General features: G+C 50.1%; 1 protein-coding gene and 1 long non-coding RNA gene across 6 annotated transcripts in view; both read right to left on the bottom strand.

Moving 5' to 3' along the window:
* Nucleotides 1-13692, bottom strand: part of FBXL20 (F-box and leucine rich repeat protein 20) — a 28416-nt gene extending 14724 nt beyond the window's left edge. The window contains exons 1-2 of one of the 5 annotated variants that reach the window (XM_065039327.1): nucleotides 13541-13692; nucleotides 1170-1231 (exon numbers count right to left, since the gene is read on the bottom strand). In XM_065039327.1, coding sequence (XP_064895399.1) covers nucleotides 1170-1231; nucleotides 13541-13561 — 83 coding nt within the window. In that variant the 5' untranslated portion in view covers nucleotides 13562-13692. The other 4 variants (XM_065039326.1, XM_065039329.1, XM_065039325.1 and 1 more) reach the window with 4 other exon arrangements.
* LOC110363132 (uncharacterized) lies at nucleotides 4804-12447 on the bottom strand. Its single transcript, XR_002421029.2, has 2 exons — nucleotides 6048-12447; nucleotides 4804-5690 (listed from the first exon to the last, which is right to left on the bottom strand). It is a non-coding gene; the product is annotated as an uncharacterized LOC110363132 (long non-coding RNA).
* Nucleotides 13693-13880: the final 188 nt, after the last annotated feature.

Below are 13880 nucleotides of genomic sequence, written 5' to 3'. Positions count from 1 at the left end.
TGCTGCTAGAACCATACCACACCGTGCACTGTCCTGACAAAACCCCCTGCTTGGTGCAGGATCTTCCCTCCTACTCACCACAAAACCTTCTCCAACTGTCTGGAGACGTCCCGCACCGCCAGGTACCTCCTACAGCCCAAGATGGGATTGTTGGTGTCACTACGATCCACCGGAAAGCTCAGCCGTGCTCTGATCGAGGTCCCAGCGACCACACACCTGTTCCCCTGAGCTCCGTGCAAAACATCAATTAAATCCCTGCTTTCCTTACGCCAGACGAGCTCCTCGCCTCGTGTTGATGGTCTTCACAACCTGGCCCCAGCCTGCGTCTGGTCCCCTTCACATAAGGGCAAATCCTGGTTTTGTTGCATCTGAATCAGACTGGAGGTGCCATTACAGAGAATAGACGAGACAGTGCAGTTGAAAGAAAAGAAAGTCAGACTTCTTTTTCTCTTCATTTTATCCCACAACTGAGCTAGAAACACTTTTGGGTGTCAGAGCTCCTCTCCCCAGGCTTCTTCTTGCACTGAGCATTGACAGCACTACACAGTTCCTTGCAGCGTAAGAATTCTGTTTGCGTTAATAATTCAAAGATCCACCCGCAGCTGCGTTCACCGTTCCCAGCCTGGTATCTCAGCTCAAAGCACCGATAGCGCGACTTCCAGACACCCAACGGTGACAAGCGAGGTACAATCACACACACGCCAGCGCTCTGCGTGGGGAACGCAAACTTCACAAGGTGCATCGTCCACCAACAACTTGTGAGCTGTTTGATCTTTGCCAACGGGACCATCTGCTGAGCATCTGTCTCTTACCGATGAGGAACAAGACAAATCTGCTTGAGCGTCACGGCAGCAGAGGAACTTTGTGTTTAAATGGGACGTTTAGAGACAGCCAGAATCCTATTCTACACGTTAGCCTATACTTACCCTTCACTTTCATTAAGGACTTGTTTAGTCCTACAGTTCTTCCATCCACAAAACAAGTGACCGGTAAATCAATTTAACACTTGAAAACCTAATAATCTTTAGCACAAACCTTTGATCTGCTTCTGTTTGTCTGTGGCTTTACAAGTGACTCAATCCCAGCTCGTAATTTGTGAGCACACCAGCAAAATCAGCCCCTGGCTGCACACACTGGTCTCCAGGCTCCCAGACCGAAGGAAAACTTACCGGAGCAGCAGCTCTTTCGGAAGTTTTTTGTTGATCACAGCTTCGTCATTGTTTGAGAACATCTGGAAACAAAAGCAATTCAAACATTTTAGTCGTATATATGCATTAAGGAACCAAAACCTACTTCACTCTAGGGAAGAAGCCGCTGGTTAACGAGGCTGTTTCGAGAGAGACATCTGGCCCAATAAATTCTCAAAAGATAAACTTTGTGTTCAAGCTTTCAAGCTCCTGAATTGGACCATAGTTCGATAGAGTATTACATCCAATATAGTCTAAATATAAACGGAGATGGTTTATTTATCTATTAAGTGATAATTAGGGGGTACTTGTGGGCTGGCACAGACTATAGGAAGGTACCACCTGCAGCATCGCTGCGGCTTCCGTCTGTGTCACGGTTCTGGGAGGATAAAACAGAGCACAGACACTTTAAAACTGCAGCAAATTGTTTGAGATCATCCCTAAGGAGCTTTTGGGAATAAAGGGAGACGTGATCTGTGGTGCTGCAGCAGGAGAGATGATTCTGGGAAAATTCCATGTTCTTCCACAGCAACAGAGCCAGAGCTGTTTGTTGTAGCCCATGCAAAGTGTTATACTTATAAACCTTCAATTTTGGACCAGCTAAAACAACCCCACTAGCTGTGAAGAGTGAGAGAGGCTTCTCTTTTCTAAGGAGTCCTAAGAAAAACAGACGCCACGTGCTTATCTACCTGTATTTAAGAGACTTCGTGTTGTCCTGCCATGGTGAAAAACCAACCAACCTGCACAGAGTTCTGCCTGCGGGGGGAATCACGAGGGCGACGGGTGAGCTCAGGCTGCCGGCTGGCGACGCCTCATCCCATGCAGAAGGATGCAAAGCAGGGAACGAGAAGGAGCTTTAATTTCATTAATAAAGTTTCTCTTGAACTGCTGGAACCACTAAGAGCTGATCTTCCTGAGCTACATACCTGGTCAAAACTGCTGCTGAAATTACAGTCTGAAAAAGCTGATTCTAATCAGTTGATTAAGTGCTCTGAATCGATTCAGTCGTATGTATGCAAAGCAAATAAAGCCAGCACCAGCTGGGTCACCTAAGTGGCAGAGGATCAGATTAAGAGTTAAAAAAGGAAAGTAAGATCTTAGTGGCTTATCGAGCTGTACACAGGGCCCCACCGGCAGCAAACAGCTTCTCCAGGCAGCAAATATCCTGTACCTGAGCATCAATCCAACCCCATCGCTACCAAAGGAACCATCGGAGCCTAATGTGGAAAGCTAACATCGTTTCTTTAATATGCTCCAGTCAGTGATAACAAACTGCCGACAGAATAATGCCATTGCTACCAGAGAACGCTAAACCAATACTCAAAAGCTGCGCTTCCAAATCACAGTTTGCTTTTTGATGAGCTCAAGATACCGAAGCACGATGCTGAAGCAGGACCTGAACTCTCCAGCGCCCTGTCCCAAAATGTCACCCAGCAAAAGAGTGTTGTTTCCCCCCCACAGACGCTTTTAGCACTTCCCACCAGGAGATATCACAATTGGCGAGTCCTAAATGGTCCATGAGATGGGCAGCAGGTAATTCAAGTGGAAGTTTTGCCATTTCCCCAGCAGACACGAGTCTCGGGGAGCCTGTTCCATGTCCCCAGGTCAATGGCTGCGTCGTGACGATGCCAACCTGGCGGAACCGCGATTGCCGCGGCCGGTGGGGACAGACGCTGCCGAGGCTGCGAAAGGAGCCAACACGTGTGTGTGCCCGCACTGGAGCATCTAATTAGACCACTGGAAATGCTGAAGAAAGCTCTAATGAATGAGAAACACCGAGGAATTATTCATGGGAAAGAAGACTGTGATTTGTCTTCCCCCAGTTACAATAATAAACAGGCAGGTCTATCCCTTTCCCATTGTTGTCCGGGCCAGGATTTTACATCCAAACCAGCCAAAAAAAGGTGAGAGAAATTAAAGGAGCAAACCAGCCAGCAGGATGAGACTTCCGAGAGGAACTGGACTGGAAGAGAACCGGCAAGGGGCAGGAAGGATTAAAATAGAGACTCCAGGAGCAGCCGCCAGCCTGTTTGGTCTCATCCATATTGGCAATGAGGCTTTGTCTGAATCCAGGTTTTACTGTGAGAACGCGCCGTTGGGAGCTGAGCCTGCACGTCAAGGACGTTCACACAGCTCTGTGCAAAACACAGGGAGCTGCTCACAAGAAAAAGCTTGTAAATCAAAGCCTCAAACTGTTTTTCTATAGAAGCCGCCCTTCGACAAGTACAACACGACAGGAACATTTAGGGCTTTTGGTCTTCCTAAAGAAGCCTTTGGATTGAAAGGTGCCGGGCAGGACGTGCGCTGTGGGAGAGCCCGGGTGCTGGAATTCCCCGGCGCTGAACAGAAGTGATCAAAATACACCCTTCTTGCAGCCACTTAGCACAACGTGTCATTGTCCTTTTGTGTTAATAACCCTTCCCTCACCTTTCAGAATATTAAAAGTTGTGCAAACCGGCTCAATTCACCTGCAGCCAGAGTCCTGCAGCAGGAGCGCTCCGTGCAGGGCTAACATAGCGATTCATTTCCAGCGAGGCGCTGCCGGCAGTCGCTGGTCAGGCGCAGGGGGTGTCAGCCGCTCATTACAGGGCACAGCCACCCAAAGTGGGTCACCCGTGTGGCATCAACACGGGCTGGAGGTGACAGCACTTTGCAGCTGAATGTGCAACGATGACAGCGTATAATTACGAGTGTCCCCGCGCAAGAAACGCCCACGGACGGACGGTGCTCATCACGCATGCAAAGGGACGTGAACAACAGTTGACGCAAGCGCTCTAAGTGAAGCAACTCCTCGCAGGGACGCGTTATTCGAGTTAAAATATAGAGTATTGTGTGACTGCAGGCACTCATGCAGCCTCCGAGCCAGTCTTGCGTTGTCAGGAACAGGCTGCGAAAGCCACACGAGCACGGGGACTCCTCCTGGCGCTGTCCTTGAGGTCACAACACCCATCCTGCCCAGGGCGAACACATACAGGTGGTATTTAGCACATAAATGAGGTGTCCACGCGCTGCACCGATCCAGCGGCTGCGCTCATGGGCGGACGGTACAGCAAACACCTCCAGCTCCCTCGGGAAACCCACACTCACCATGTGTTTCGTTACATCTTGGATGTTTCCATCTAAGCAAGGAGTTGCTGGATTAATGCGGAGGTCTAAATATCAGGTTGGTTGACTTCATAGCAGCAAGTAAAAGCTTCTCCAGTGAGAAACAGAATCATTTTGGTTGGAAGAGACTCTCAGGATCACGGAGCCCAAGCACAACCCAACTCCAGCGCCAACCCGTGCCCCTAAAACCTTGTCTGGAAGGGTGTTTATTCAACGGTTTCTGCGAAATGTCCATCTTTGCTGCCAGGACAGTTCTATTCCCCATTTCCCAGCACGTCCCCAAGCACACCTTGGCACAAAGTCGTCCTTCCCGGGTTACACAGAGCTGGAAAAACTCCCCGGGCTGGCAGGGAAGGGGCAACGCGCTCCTGGAAATGTCACATCTGGCAATGGTTTGGGGTTTATTGGCGGGGAAGGGCTGGAGGGGTGTTCTGATGAGGAACAGGAACAAAAGGCTTGTTTTTCACTTTTTTGTGTATGGAAAAATACACTTGAGAAGCTTCTAAATGAATTATTTCAACATTTCGAGTTTACTGGAAGTAATTAGGGATATTAACGTACAGAACACAAAGCACATTTATTTTACGTTACCCTAAATGCTCAAAACTACTTTCTGTAAACACTTCTTAAGTTACTGGCTGCGTTTTTAAGAGAACAACAGTTGACACACCAAAAAGACTTTCCCACTAGAACAGCAGCGGGGATTTGACCCAATAAAGCGCAGTTTAGACATAAAGACAGACCCGACCCTCTCGCCTGTCCGACAGCTGAAAAACACTCTCAGTTTTCCCAACGTTTTGTTACATGGGGTTGTTTCCACTTGAGACAAGGAGCGGGGTTGATGTGCACTTAACACGTGTGCTCTATAACGGAGCCGCATCTCTAAGACAAAACCCGCTGGTTTTCAACGGAGGCACCGGGAGGGGGGATGGCTGGTCTGAAAAATATATCAGCATCACACCAGGCTTAACTTTAGGAGCATCAGTGCCAAAGCAAACAGGCGAGCACCCGGCGTTAGCCTAGATGTGGACTTTGAACTCCAACTTTTCTCCTAAAGCAGAAAATTCAAAGCTCAACGGAGCAAAAGGGGTGAAGCTTATTTGGAGCTTTGCGGAATTAGTGGCTATGGGGCGAGTAAAGGCTCTTGAATCGGGTGTTATAACCAGAGCCGCCGTCACACGCTCAAGCGGAAAGTAACGTTGGGTCTGGCTTGGCCTTTGAGAACACAGACCAAAGATCCAGAGCAGCCCAAGAAGCGCTAGCAGGACGGAGCGGAACGCAGGACATGGCGAGGCTGATGCACAGAAAGAGGCCGGACATCCATTTTCAGTACAAAATACAACCAAACAGCAGCAAGATCCATGCGGGTGGGCAGCTGGAAATGGAAACGGAACATTCCTGAAAGTACAAATGCAACAAGTGTTTCGCGTCTCGATACAAAGCAAACCTCACGCAAAATAAGCGATACGGAACTTAAAGGCGCACCCTCTGAAAAGCTAGGAAATACTAGTGAATATTATAATTGTAAAATAATGCAACATGTTTACTTGTGTCACAGAAACGGGGCAAGACAAACCTCTTACAACAGCCGTACAGACACCAAAGGAAAAGGCAATAACCACGTGCTGAGAACGCGGGTTTGGCTGCAGTTGAGACCTGGAGCTCCCTGTCCCATCCAGACCCTCCACAACACTCCCAACCACGGGAAACCAAGACACAAACCAGACTGCAGTTATTAGAGAGTAAATAACGCACCTGGAAACTGGTTTTAAGCTCGGAAAGGCGGGAGATCAACAATTTCCATCATGAATTCAGGATTACATCTGCAGCTGACATATCTTCTCCGTTTACCAGCCCACCCGATCTGTAGCATCAAGACGCTTTGGAGATGAACTTCAGAGCTATAAATGAGTATTTTGCTATTCTGAGGTGAAAGAAATGGAACATCTGTGCAAAAATCACTCGATAGGTTTAAATCCAGAGCTGTGAGGTGCTCTGAGGTGCTGGCTCACATCCCGAAATCTCCCATCGCTGGTAGGATTTATCCCACTTTTATCTGCTCCGGTGCATATGGAGGAGATGAACAAGCCCAGCACGGAGTCATTGAAACAAGAGGAGACACACGCCAGACCCAGCTTACAACTCCAACCCAGCAAAACAAGCCGAGCGCAAAACAAAGTGGAATTAATTCCGCGTTTCCTTTGGAAAAGCTCAGAGAAGCTTTGAAGTGACTTCTTAGAAACTCTGTCAATATACGCTGCCTTGCCTCTAGTTCTGTTCATTTTGGGAAAAAATAAATACTACCAGTGTTACAGGGCTGAAATAACCGAAAAATGAACGCCACGCAGCAAGTGTCTGTTGTGAAGTGCTCCTTCCCTAGGCCGGGGTTGAAGGCAGGCCGGGTTTAAGCAGGATGAGCTGCCTTCCTGGTGGCAACGAGAAAACGACACTGCAGAGATCAGTCCCACAGAAGCGCCAGTGAAACACAAGGCTCCTCGGACACAAAGCACGAAGCTGTTTACACCCACGAGCAGCTCCGACCCGGCGAATTCTCCTTCCAGCGTTTAGTTACGTGGGGACTTGTTTAAAAGAAGAAAATAACAACAAAATAAACGCATCCAGTTGAATCTGTGTTAGGTCTCCAAGGAAAACGGCTGTGGAATAAAGGTGCTGCCGGGACGAGCTCCGCAGGGATGCGCTCGGGGCTGCGGATGCAGGAAGGCGAAGCGGCCGGTCCCCTCCTGCCACCCAGGGCTCCGCTCAGCAAAACCAGGACTAAGCAGCACAAAACCCAAGATAAAGTGGACCCTGGACGAAAAGGCTTGTTATAGGCTTATTATTCCTAAAAATAGCTCGATAGGCAATTTAGTCAACGGACACCATCAGATCACTTCATCTGCTTGCTGGTTTGGGACAGCTTGAATTTCTGCTGGCAAGAAACATCAGGGGGATGGCTGAGCTTTCTGAGCAGCCTGACTCTGCGTTCGGCAGCAAGTTCAATAAAGAGCCTGACATTTTTTAGCTTGTTTTGAATCAGCAACGCTAGAAGCATGAGGCTGAACAAAAAATGGGCGCAGCCCTGTATAAATCCATCCCACGCTAAAGAGCTGCCCGCTGCACGTGACCGCGTGCGGCCAAAATTCACCAGGTGATTAACGTGCAAACACACAAGGTCACATTGTTCCATTCAGAAACGAAAACCTCCAAGTCAAAGGCGAGATGCTAGAAAACTACTTCTGATTTAAGAAACAGCATTTCAACTGGGAGGACCATGTGTTGGACCCTATTTTCTCTTTTTTAGAAAACTAGAAACTGGTGTCAAATGCCAAAAGGGCACGTTCATACGCTTTGTGTCCATCTGGGTTGTTCTCCGATCCCTTTCTTGGCTCCGAGAGTTTTCCACAAAGCATCCCATGGCTACACCTCCAAGCAACCTGTGTTGGTTCTTCTATTGCCAGTCGCGACCCAGGGGCTGCGGGGGACGCGGATCCGAGTGGTGACACCTGACAGTCCCATGGGGCAGGACCCGGAGCAGTTGGTGACAGACTGGGGAGGCAGAACCTCGTGGTTAATCGGCTTTGTCTTTACCAGAAGTTGTATCTGGCGCTGAATGAAGAACCCTCTCCGAAACGTCAGCTCGCGCATCCGAGAACCGCAGAGGTTGGAGTTGGTTGGATTTATACGTTAAATAGACGAGACAAGCAGCGAGAAGCAAAAATACCATATGGTTTTGGGCATCTACTTTTTTTAGCTCCGTCAAAAACCTCAGCATCCTACGAGGGGTCATCCGGCTATTTTATGACCTCTTACAGATATGTGATTTAAAGCGATGCTGCTTTCTCACACAACCCCTTCAAGGTTTTAAATAATACACCGTTGCCCATAAAAACAACATCATAGACCAGCGAAGGAGGGGACTGTAAATAAGGCAAAGGCTTCCTGGCTTCACAGGGCCACGGATTGTGCTATAAAACACCCACTATCACAGTTCTTTCTCTTTAGCCTTTTTACAAGCACGTTTTAGCAGAGTAGTGGTTCACTACAAATACTCTTTGAATGGATTTTTTAAAAAAAATATTAAGAAAAACTATCCCTGAGACACACTTCAATATTTCCAGGCCAAAAGTGAGGCTCCAAGTACGTACCCACACTCATCACAATTCAAATTAGCTTCTTCAATAAACAAATTGCTTCCAGTTCTGCCCCTCTCCCAAGCCTACAGTCCCACATGAGTGGTAAGACATTTATTTCACTATTGGGTTTGTATTCAGCTCTTACCAAAGAAATCATGATAATATTATCACTGTATATACTCAGAAATAAAGTCAAATGATGGTGTCTCAAAAAAGAACCCTACCTGAGGTGAGGTGTGAAGGGCACTGGGGTGAGTTTGCCACAAGTAAACAGATGGTTGATTGGAAAGGAAAAGCGATGGCAAACACAACCAGCAGCCACACAAAGGCCCCTCCACAGCTGTTTCACACCATATCAATAAGGTTAAAACAGCCATCAGGTTGACTTTCATAATGGTGTGAGTCAGATGAAACGCGCAGTGAGGTAATCCAGCTGTGAAAACAGTAATTACCCGATCTATCCCAGGCCCCAGTTAATAATGGTATCTACAATGAGCCATCCCCGTGTGCACGGGCTCCGACTCCCTTTCCTGTTCTGCAAGCTGCGATGTGACACGGACACAGTCCCTGATCCCGGGGAACACCGGGAATTGCACCATGGGAATCACAGAATCAGGGTGGCTGGTGTTAAGGGACCCCTGTAGATCCCCAGCCCAGCCCTGCTCACGCAGGGTCACAGAGCAGATCACACAGGATCCCAGGGGTTTGAATGTCTCAGAGAAGGAGACTCCACACCCGCTCTGGGCAGCCTGGGCCAGGCTCTGGCACCGCAAAGGGAAGAAGTTTCTCCTCATGTTCACATGGAGCCTCCTGTGTTTCAGTCTGTGCCCGTTGCCCCTCACCCTGGCGTTGGGCACCACTGAACAGAGTCTGGTCCATCCCCTGACACACACCCTGAGATATTGATCCATTGATCAGATCCCTCTCAGCTTCTCTTCTCCAGCTCAGCAGCCCCATCTCTCTCAGTGTCTCCTCATCACAAAGATGCTCCAGACCCCTCAGCATCTCTGAAGTCACAAAGCAGAAGGATGGAAAGAAGCACCAGAGAAGCCCAAAAGGAAACCAAGAACACCCCAAAAAGATCAGCTCTGCCGTTGTAAAGCCAAGTGACTCTGAAATACGAAACAGTATTTAAGAGCCAGGAACCTGGTAGATTCAAAAATGGGATTATGGTAATCGAGATTATTCAATTCAGCTTTCTGAACACAGAGAGGATTAAATATTAGAAGGCAACTCAATTTTGAAGCATTTAAAGTTTCTCATTTTGCTCTCAGTTCACCTCATTTCATGGACAATCTAAACTCAAGCAGGACCCTGGAACTACAGAGGCCACTTGCACAGTTCAGAAGAGTCTGGATGCCCTCCCACTGAGGATCCTGAACCGCAGGACGAGAGAAACGCTGTGAAACGCACCGGACTGATGCGTTTTTCCTGCTGAAGGTGCTCACAAGGCTCATACACACACTCACTCCTCAGACGCATCCCTGGTGTTCTTTTTAACAGGACAAACTGCCCCAATAAAGAAACACTTTACAGCCAGAATCAACTCCCACTAATTGGAGGTTTTGAAGACTCCCCGAGGAAGCCGGGCAGGCTGGTGCTTTTTTTATGGTGGTGTTTTTGTTTAAGGATGTAGAGGAGTCTACACGTATTGCTCAGAGTCTGGAAAAAAAGCAACTATAATTATTTAAGCCTGGCAACGCGGCTCGATGGAACACAAGACACCGCAGCATAAGAGATCCCTGCACGGGGGAAACTTAAAAACCTGAGGTCTGGTCACGCCGAGGACATCTGCAACTCCTCCCGTGGTTGGTCTAATACCAGAGAAGTCGCTGTTGATATAAAATGCAGGTAGTTCTGCGCTGGATCATCTCTCAGCTCCGTGCGTGCGGCTGCACAAGCACTGACCGCACCCCTGGGAAAGCGGAAAGCTCTGGGGAGCACTCTGCCCTCCAACACGTTTATTTTTTGCTGATGAGTTTGCAAACAGGAGCCCAAGACGCTCCGTGTCCAGGTGACATCCCAGGCCAGGAGCGTGCGGATGAAAGAGATGAACGAAGCGATGAGAACCGGCACCTCTGGAAGGAGAAAGAAGCTCCCAGCGAGCGGGGTATCAGTCAAAAGCATCAGGAGGTGACGTCCCCTCCTCTTCGCTGCTATTTAGTTGTATTTCATCAGGCATCACGTCTCAGGTCCGACGGGAAGCAGAGAAACCTCAAATATAAGCCAGGATTGTGACCTGTCAGGGCATGTTCCATATTAAACCAACACCACAGAAAATTAGGCGTCAATCTGGGTAATGTTTTCCCTTTTTGTTTGCTTTGCTGCAATAAGTGGTTATTTTCTCTGTGGTGGCCACACCTCCTATAAAGGCCCTTATTTAGAATCTGCTCCTTGGGCCGGGCATGCCAGAGTTCATTCTTTCATTTCGGAGTCTCATTCTTCCTGGCGACACATCGGCACCAGAAACCCATACCCAAGTCAGCTTTAAGAACCTTAGCCCATAATCCATGACCATATTTTATTACTATAGTAAGAAGATATGATTATTAAATCCAATCTAGATTGGATTTTAAAATTACCTGACAACAATAGTTCAGGAACCTACGGCTTAACAAAAGAACAAACTAAGTCTGAACTCCCCCTCAATAATTCAACCAGTTATTCAAAGCCTGACCCAGACACAATATATATTAGTCACAACTCTGCATCGAGCTATTTCCCCCCCCCCAAGATAAGACTCCAGACACTCCAAAGCTCCGAGGAACCGTCTGATTCGGGGGTAACACAGAGCAGAACTGATCACCAGCCTTCGTCCCCCGCTGCCGTCGTTCATCTTACAATATTCAACAACTCGCAATAAGCAGCTTCCAGTTTCAACACATTTTTGCATAATTGTCCTTATGTCACATTAAATATGAACTATTACACCAAAAGGGAACGGAGCTTTTACTTTTAAAGCAGAAAGATGACAAACTGTTTTCTAGAAAGCACGGCTGAATTTCTACCCACACTTGCCCTCTGAAAAAGAAATCTGCTCATCAGTGTGAACACACTCACGTTTCTGAAGCTTTTCAGACCAAAACACCTTCACTAGAAAACCACGTATTTAAAGCAACAGAGTTTGAAACTCGTTCCTTCCAGGATATATAGGTGAGTGGGTCAGAGATAATCAATGCTAGAGCTAATAAAACCATGCCCTGGATTTACTAACCATAACACATCCAAGAAACGCACTAATGTTTAAAGGTACTTCTTGTAGCCTCTCTATAATGCACCAACTCTTCCCGTACAAATATAGATGAAAAAATAATTAATCTAGACCTCAAACGCTCTTCGAGCATTTTGCTTATTCTCAGCTTGTCCGTTTTTTCCTATAGGAAGAATGTGACACACGATTCCAGCAAAAAACCCACCCAAACCAAACCAAACTCTTCTCCACAATGAATGGGGTTTGTCTTGTTTGGGTACAACCTTCAGGAAAAGAGCTCTCGATGCTGGAATGAATTCTAGTCTTTCGAGACAAAGGCTACGGAAGAGAAAAAGGCTGTTGCCATATGAGAAGGCATTTCCCCGCAGCAGACTGCTACCGGCGTGTGCTTTTATCCTTTGCTCTGTAACCAGCCACTCTGCAGTCATTAAAAAGATATCTGTGCAGCCAAGAACAGACTAGAACAGTAAAAACAATAGTCCCGGATAAAGCGCGTTCCGCATGCAGCCTCCTCATTCCGAGCTCCCAGGTTCAGCTCAACGTTCGGATGCTACAGAAACACGGATGGTACGACGCTATTTACCCTGAACGCAGCCTAAAGAGACACGCTGCTGCTTGCTGACAGCTGATATGGGTTTGATAGAGAAAATTTCACGTGCGATGTTACAATAGGATTATTTTCTGCACCTTTCCCCAGCCCAGGGCCAGTTTCCTGGGGAGCCCAACGCCGCTCTCTGTGGAATCAGCCACTCTCCAGTTTACCATTAACCAGGATTTTCCCCTCTCCATGAAGCGGGGGACACGGCCACATATTTACCATTCTGGACACCTTTCCTCCCATGTCCTCGGACGGAACAGGAGCCAAGCGGCGCAGAGACAGACCGGGCAGGTATTTCCATCCTCCGCAGGGATGAGCAGCGAACCCTCCCGCCTGTGACCCCCCCCGGGCCAGCTGTGACAACAACGCCGGGCTGGCCCTGGCTCCGGCGCCTGCTTTGTGCCACATCCTTTGAATAGATCTTATTGTTTACCCTCCGCTCCTTCCCCACCTCCTCGTCATCACATTTTTCCCGGTTACTGCCCAAAAATCAGCCGTGCCAGGGCCGCCCCCCCCCCCCAATCTTGTTTTCCAGGCGCTGTTTCCCACCCCCCCCCCCCCCGCTCCACCATCAACTCCTCACACCCGCAGCAACACGTTGGCAGCAGCTCTGCCCCCCCGCGCCCCCCCCGGGAGTTTAGATCCGACGGGGGAACCCACACAGCCCCCAAATAGGGTGGGGGGGGGACACAATTTCACAGCACCCCCCGCCCCAAACGCGGGTCACAGGCCGGAGCCCCCGCCCTGCGCACCCCCGGGCTACCCCCGCACCAGGCCTGTGGTAAAGCCGCCCCCCCCGCTCCGCACTGACCCGTTGTTCCGTGAGGGGGGGCCCTAAATCCAGACATACACACACACACTGCGGCCCGGCCCCCCATCTCCTCAGCCCCGGGGCCTCACCTCAAAGCGGCTCTTAGTGACCCCGTTCATCTCCCTCCGCATGGCGGGGCCGGGCGGGGAGGACGAGGAGGGGCGGGGGGTGTGAGGAAGGAGGGGAGGGGGGTGCGAGGAAGGCGGGAGGGGGTGTGAGGAAGGCGGGCAGGGGCTCCGGGGCTGCGCGGCCTCCGCCCGCCGCGGCCGCTCCGGCCTCAACTTCAACCCAAAACAAAAACACTCCGCACCTGCCAGCAACGCGCGCTCTCATTGGCCAGCGCCGGGCGCGGCGCGCGGCGGCGGCGGGAGGGGGGGGGTGAGAAACGGGGAGACGCGGGGGGGGGCCGCCCCGGGAACGGGAAAATGGAGGTAGGGGATTTGGGGAGGGGGGGGGGACAACGCGCGCCCCGCCGCCACCACCGCTCCCACCTACCCCACAGGCCGCCGTCCCCATCGCGCCGCCGGGGTCCTCCCGGGGTGGGGGGGCTGCGGGGGGCACCGCCCCCTTCCCGCGACACCCCCCCCCCCCCCCAACCGGCGGCAGATCCGCGAGGTTCCTCCCCCCGATATCCGCCCCCCCCCTCCCGGTGCCGCCGCAGGGATCGGGGGTCCCGGGGGGGGGTGTCCCCCGCCCCTCCGCTCCCTTCCGGGATGCTGCAGAGCTCAACCAATCACGACCCGCGCTGGTGTGACGTCACGGTGATGTCATTCCCGCGGGAAAATCAAGCGTGGCGGCGAATTTTCCCCGCGCCATTTCCAGAGACACGAGACCC

Source organism: Columba livia, chromosome 23, assembly GCF_036013475.1.
Source record: "Columba livia isolate bColLiv1 breed racing homer chromosome 23, bColLiv1.pat.W.v2, whole genome shotgun sequence".
In the NCBI taxonomy this organism is placed as follows: Eukaryota; Metazoa; Chordata; class Aves; order Columbiformes; family Columbidae; genus Columba; species Columba livia.
Note: the sequence above shows the minus strand (reverse complement) of the source record. Positions and strands in the feature narration are given on the sequence as shown.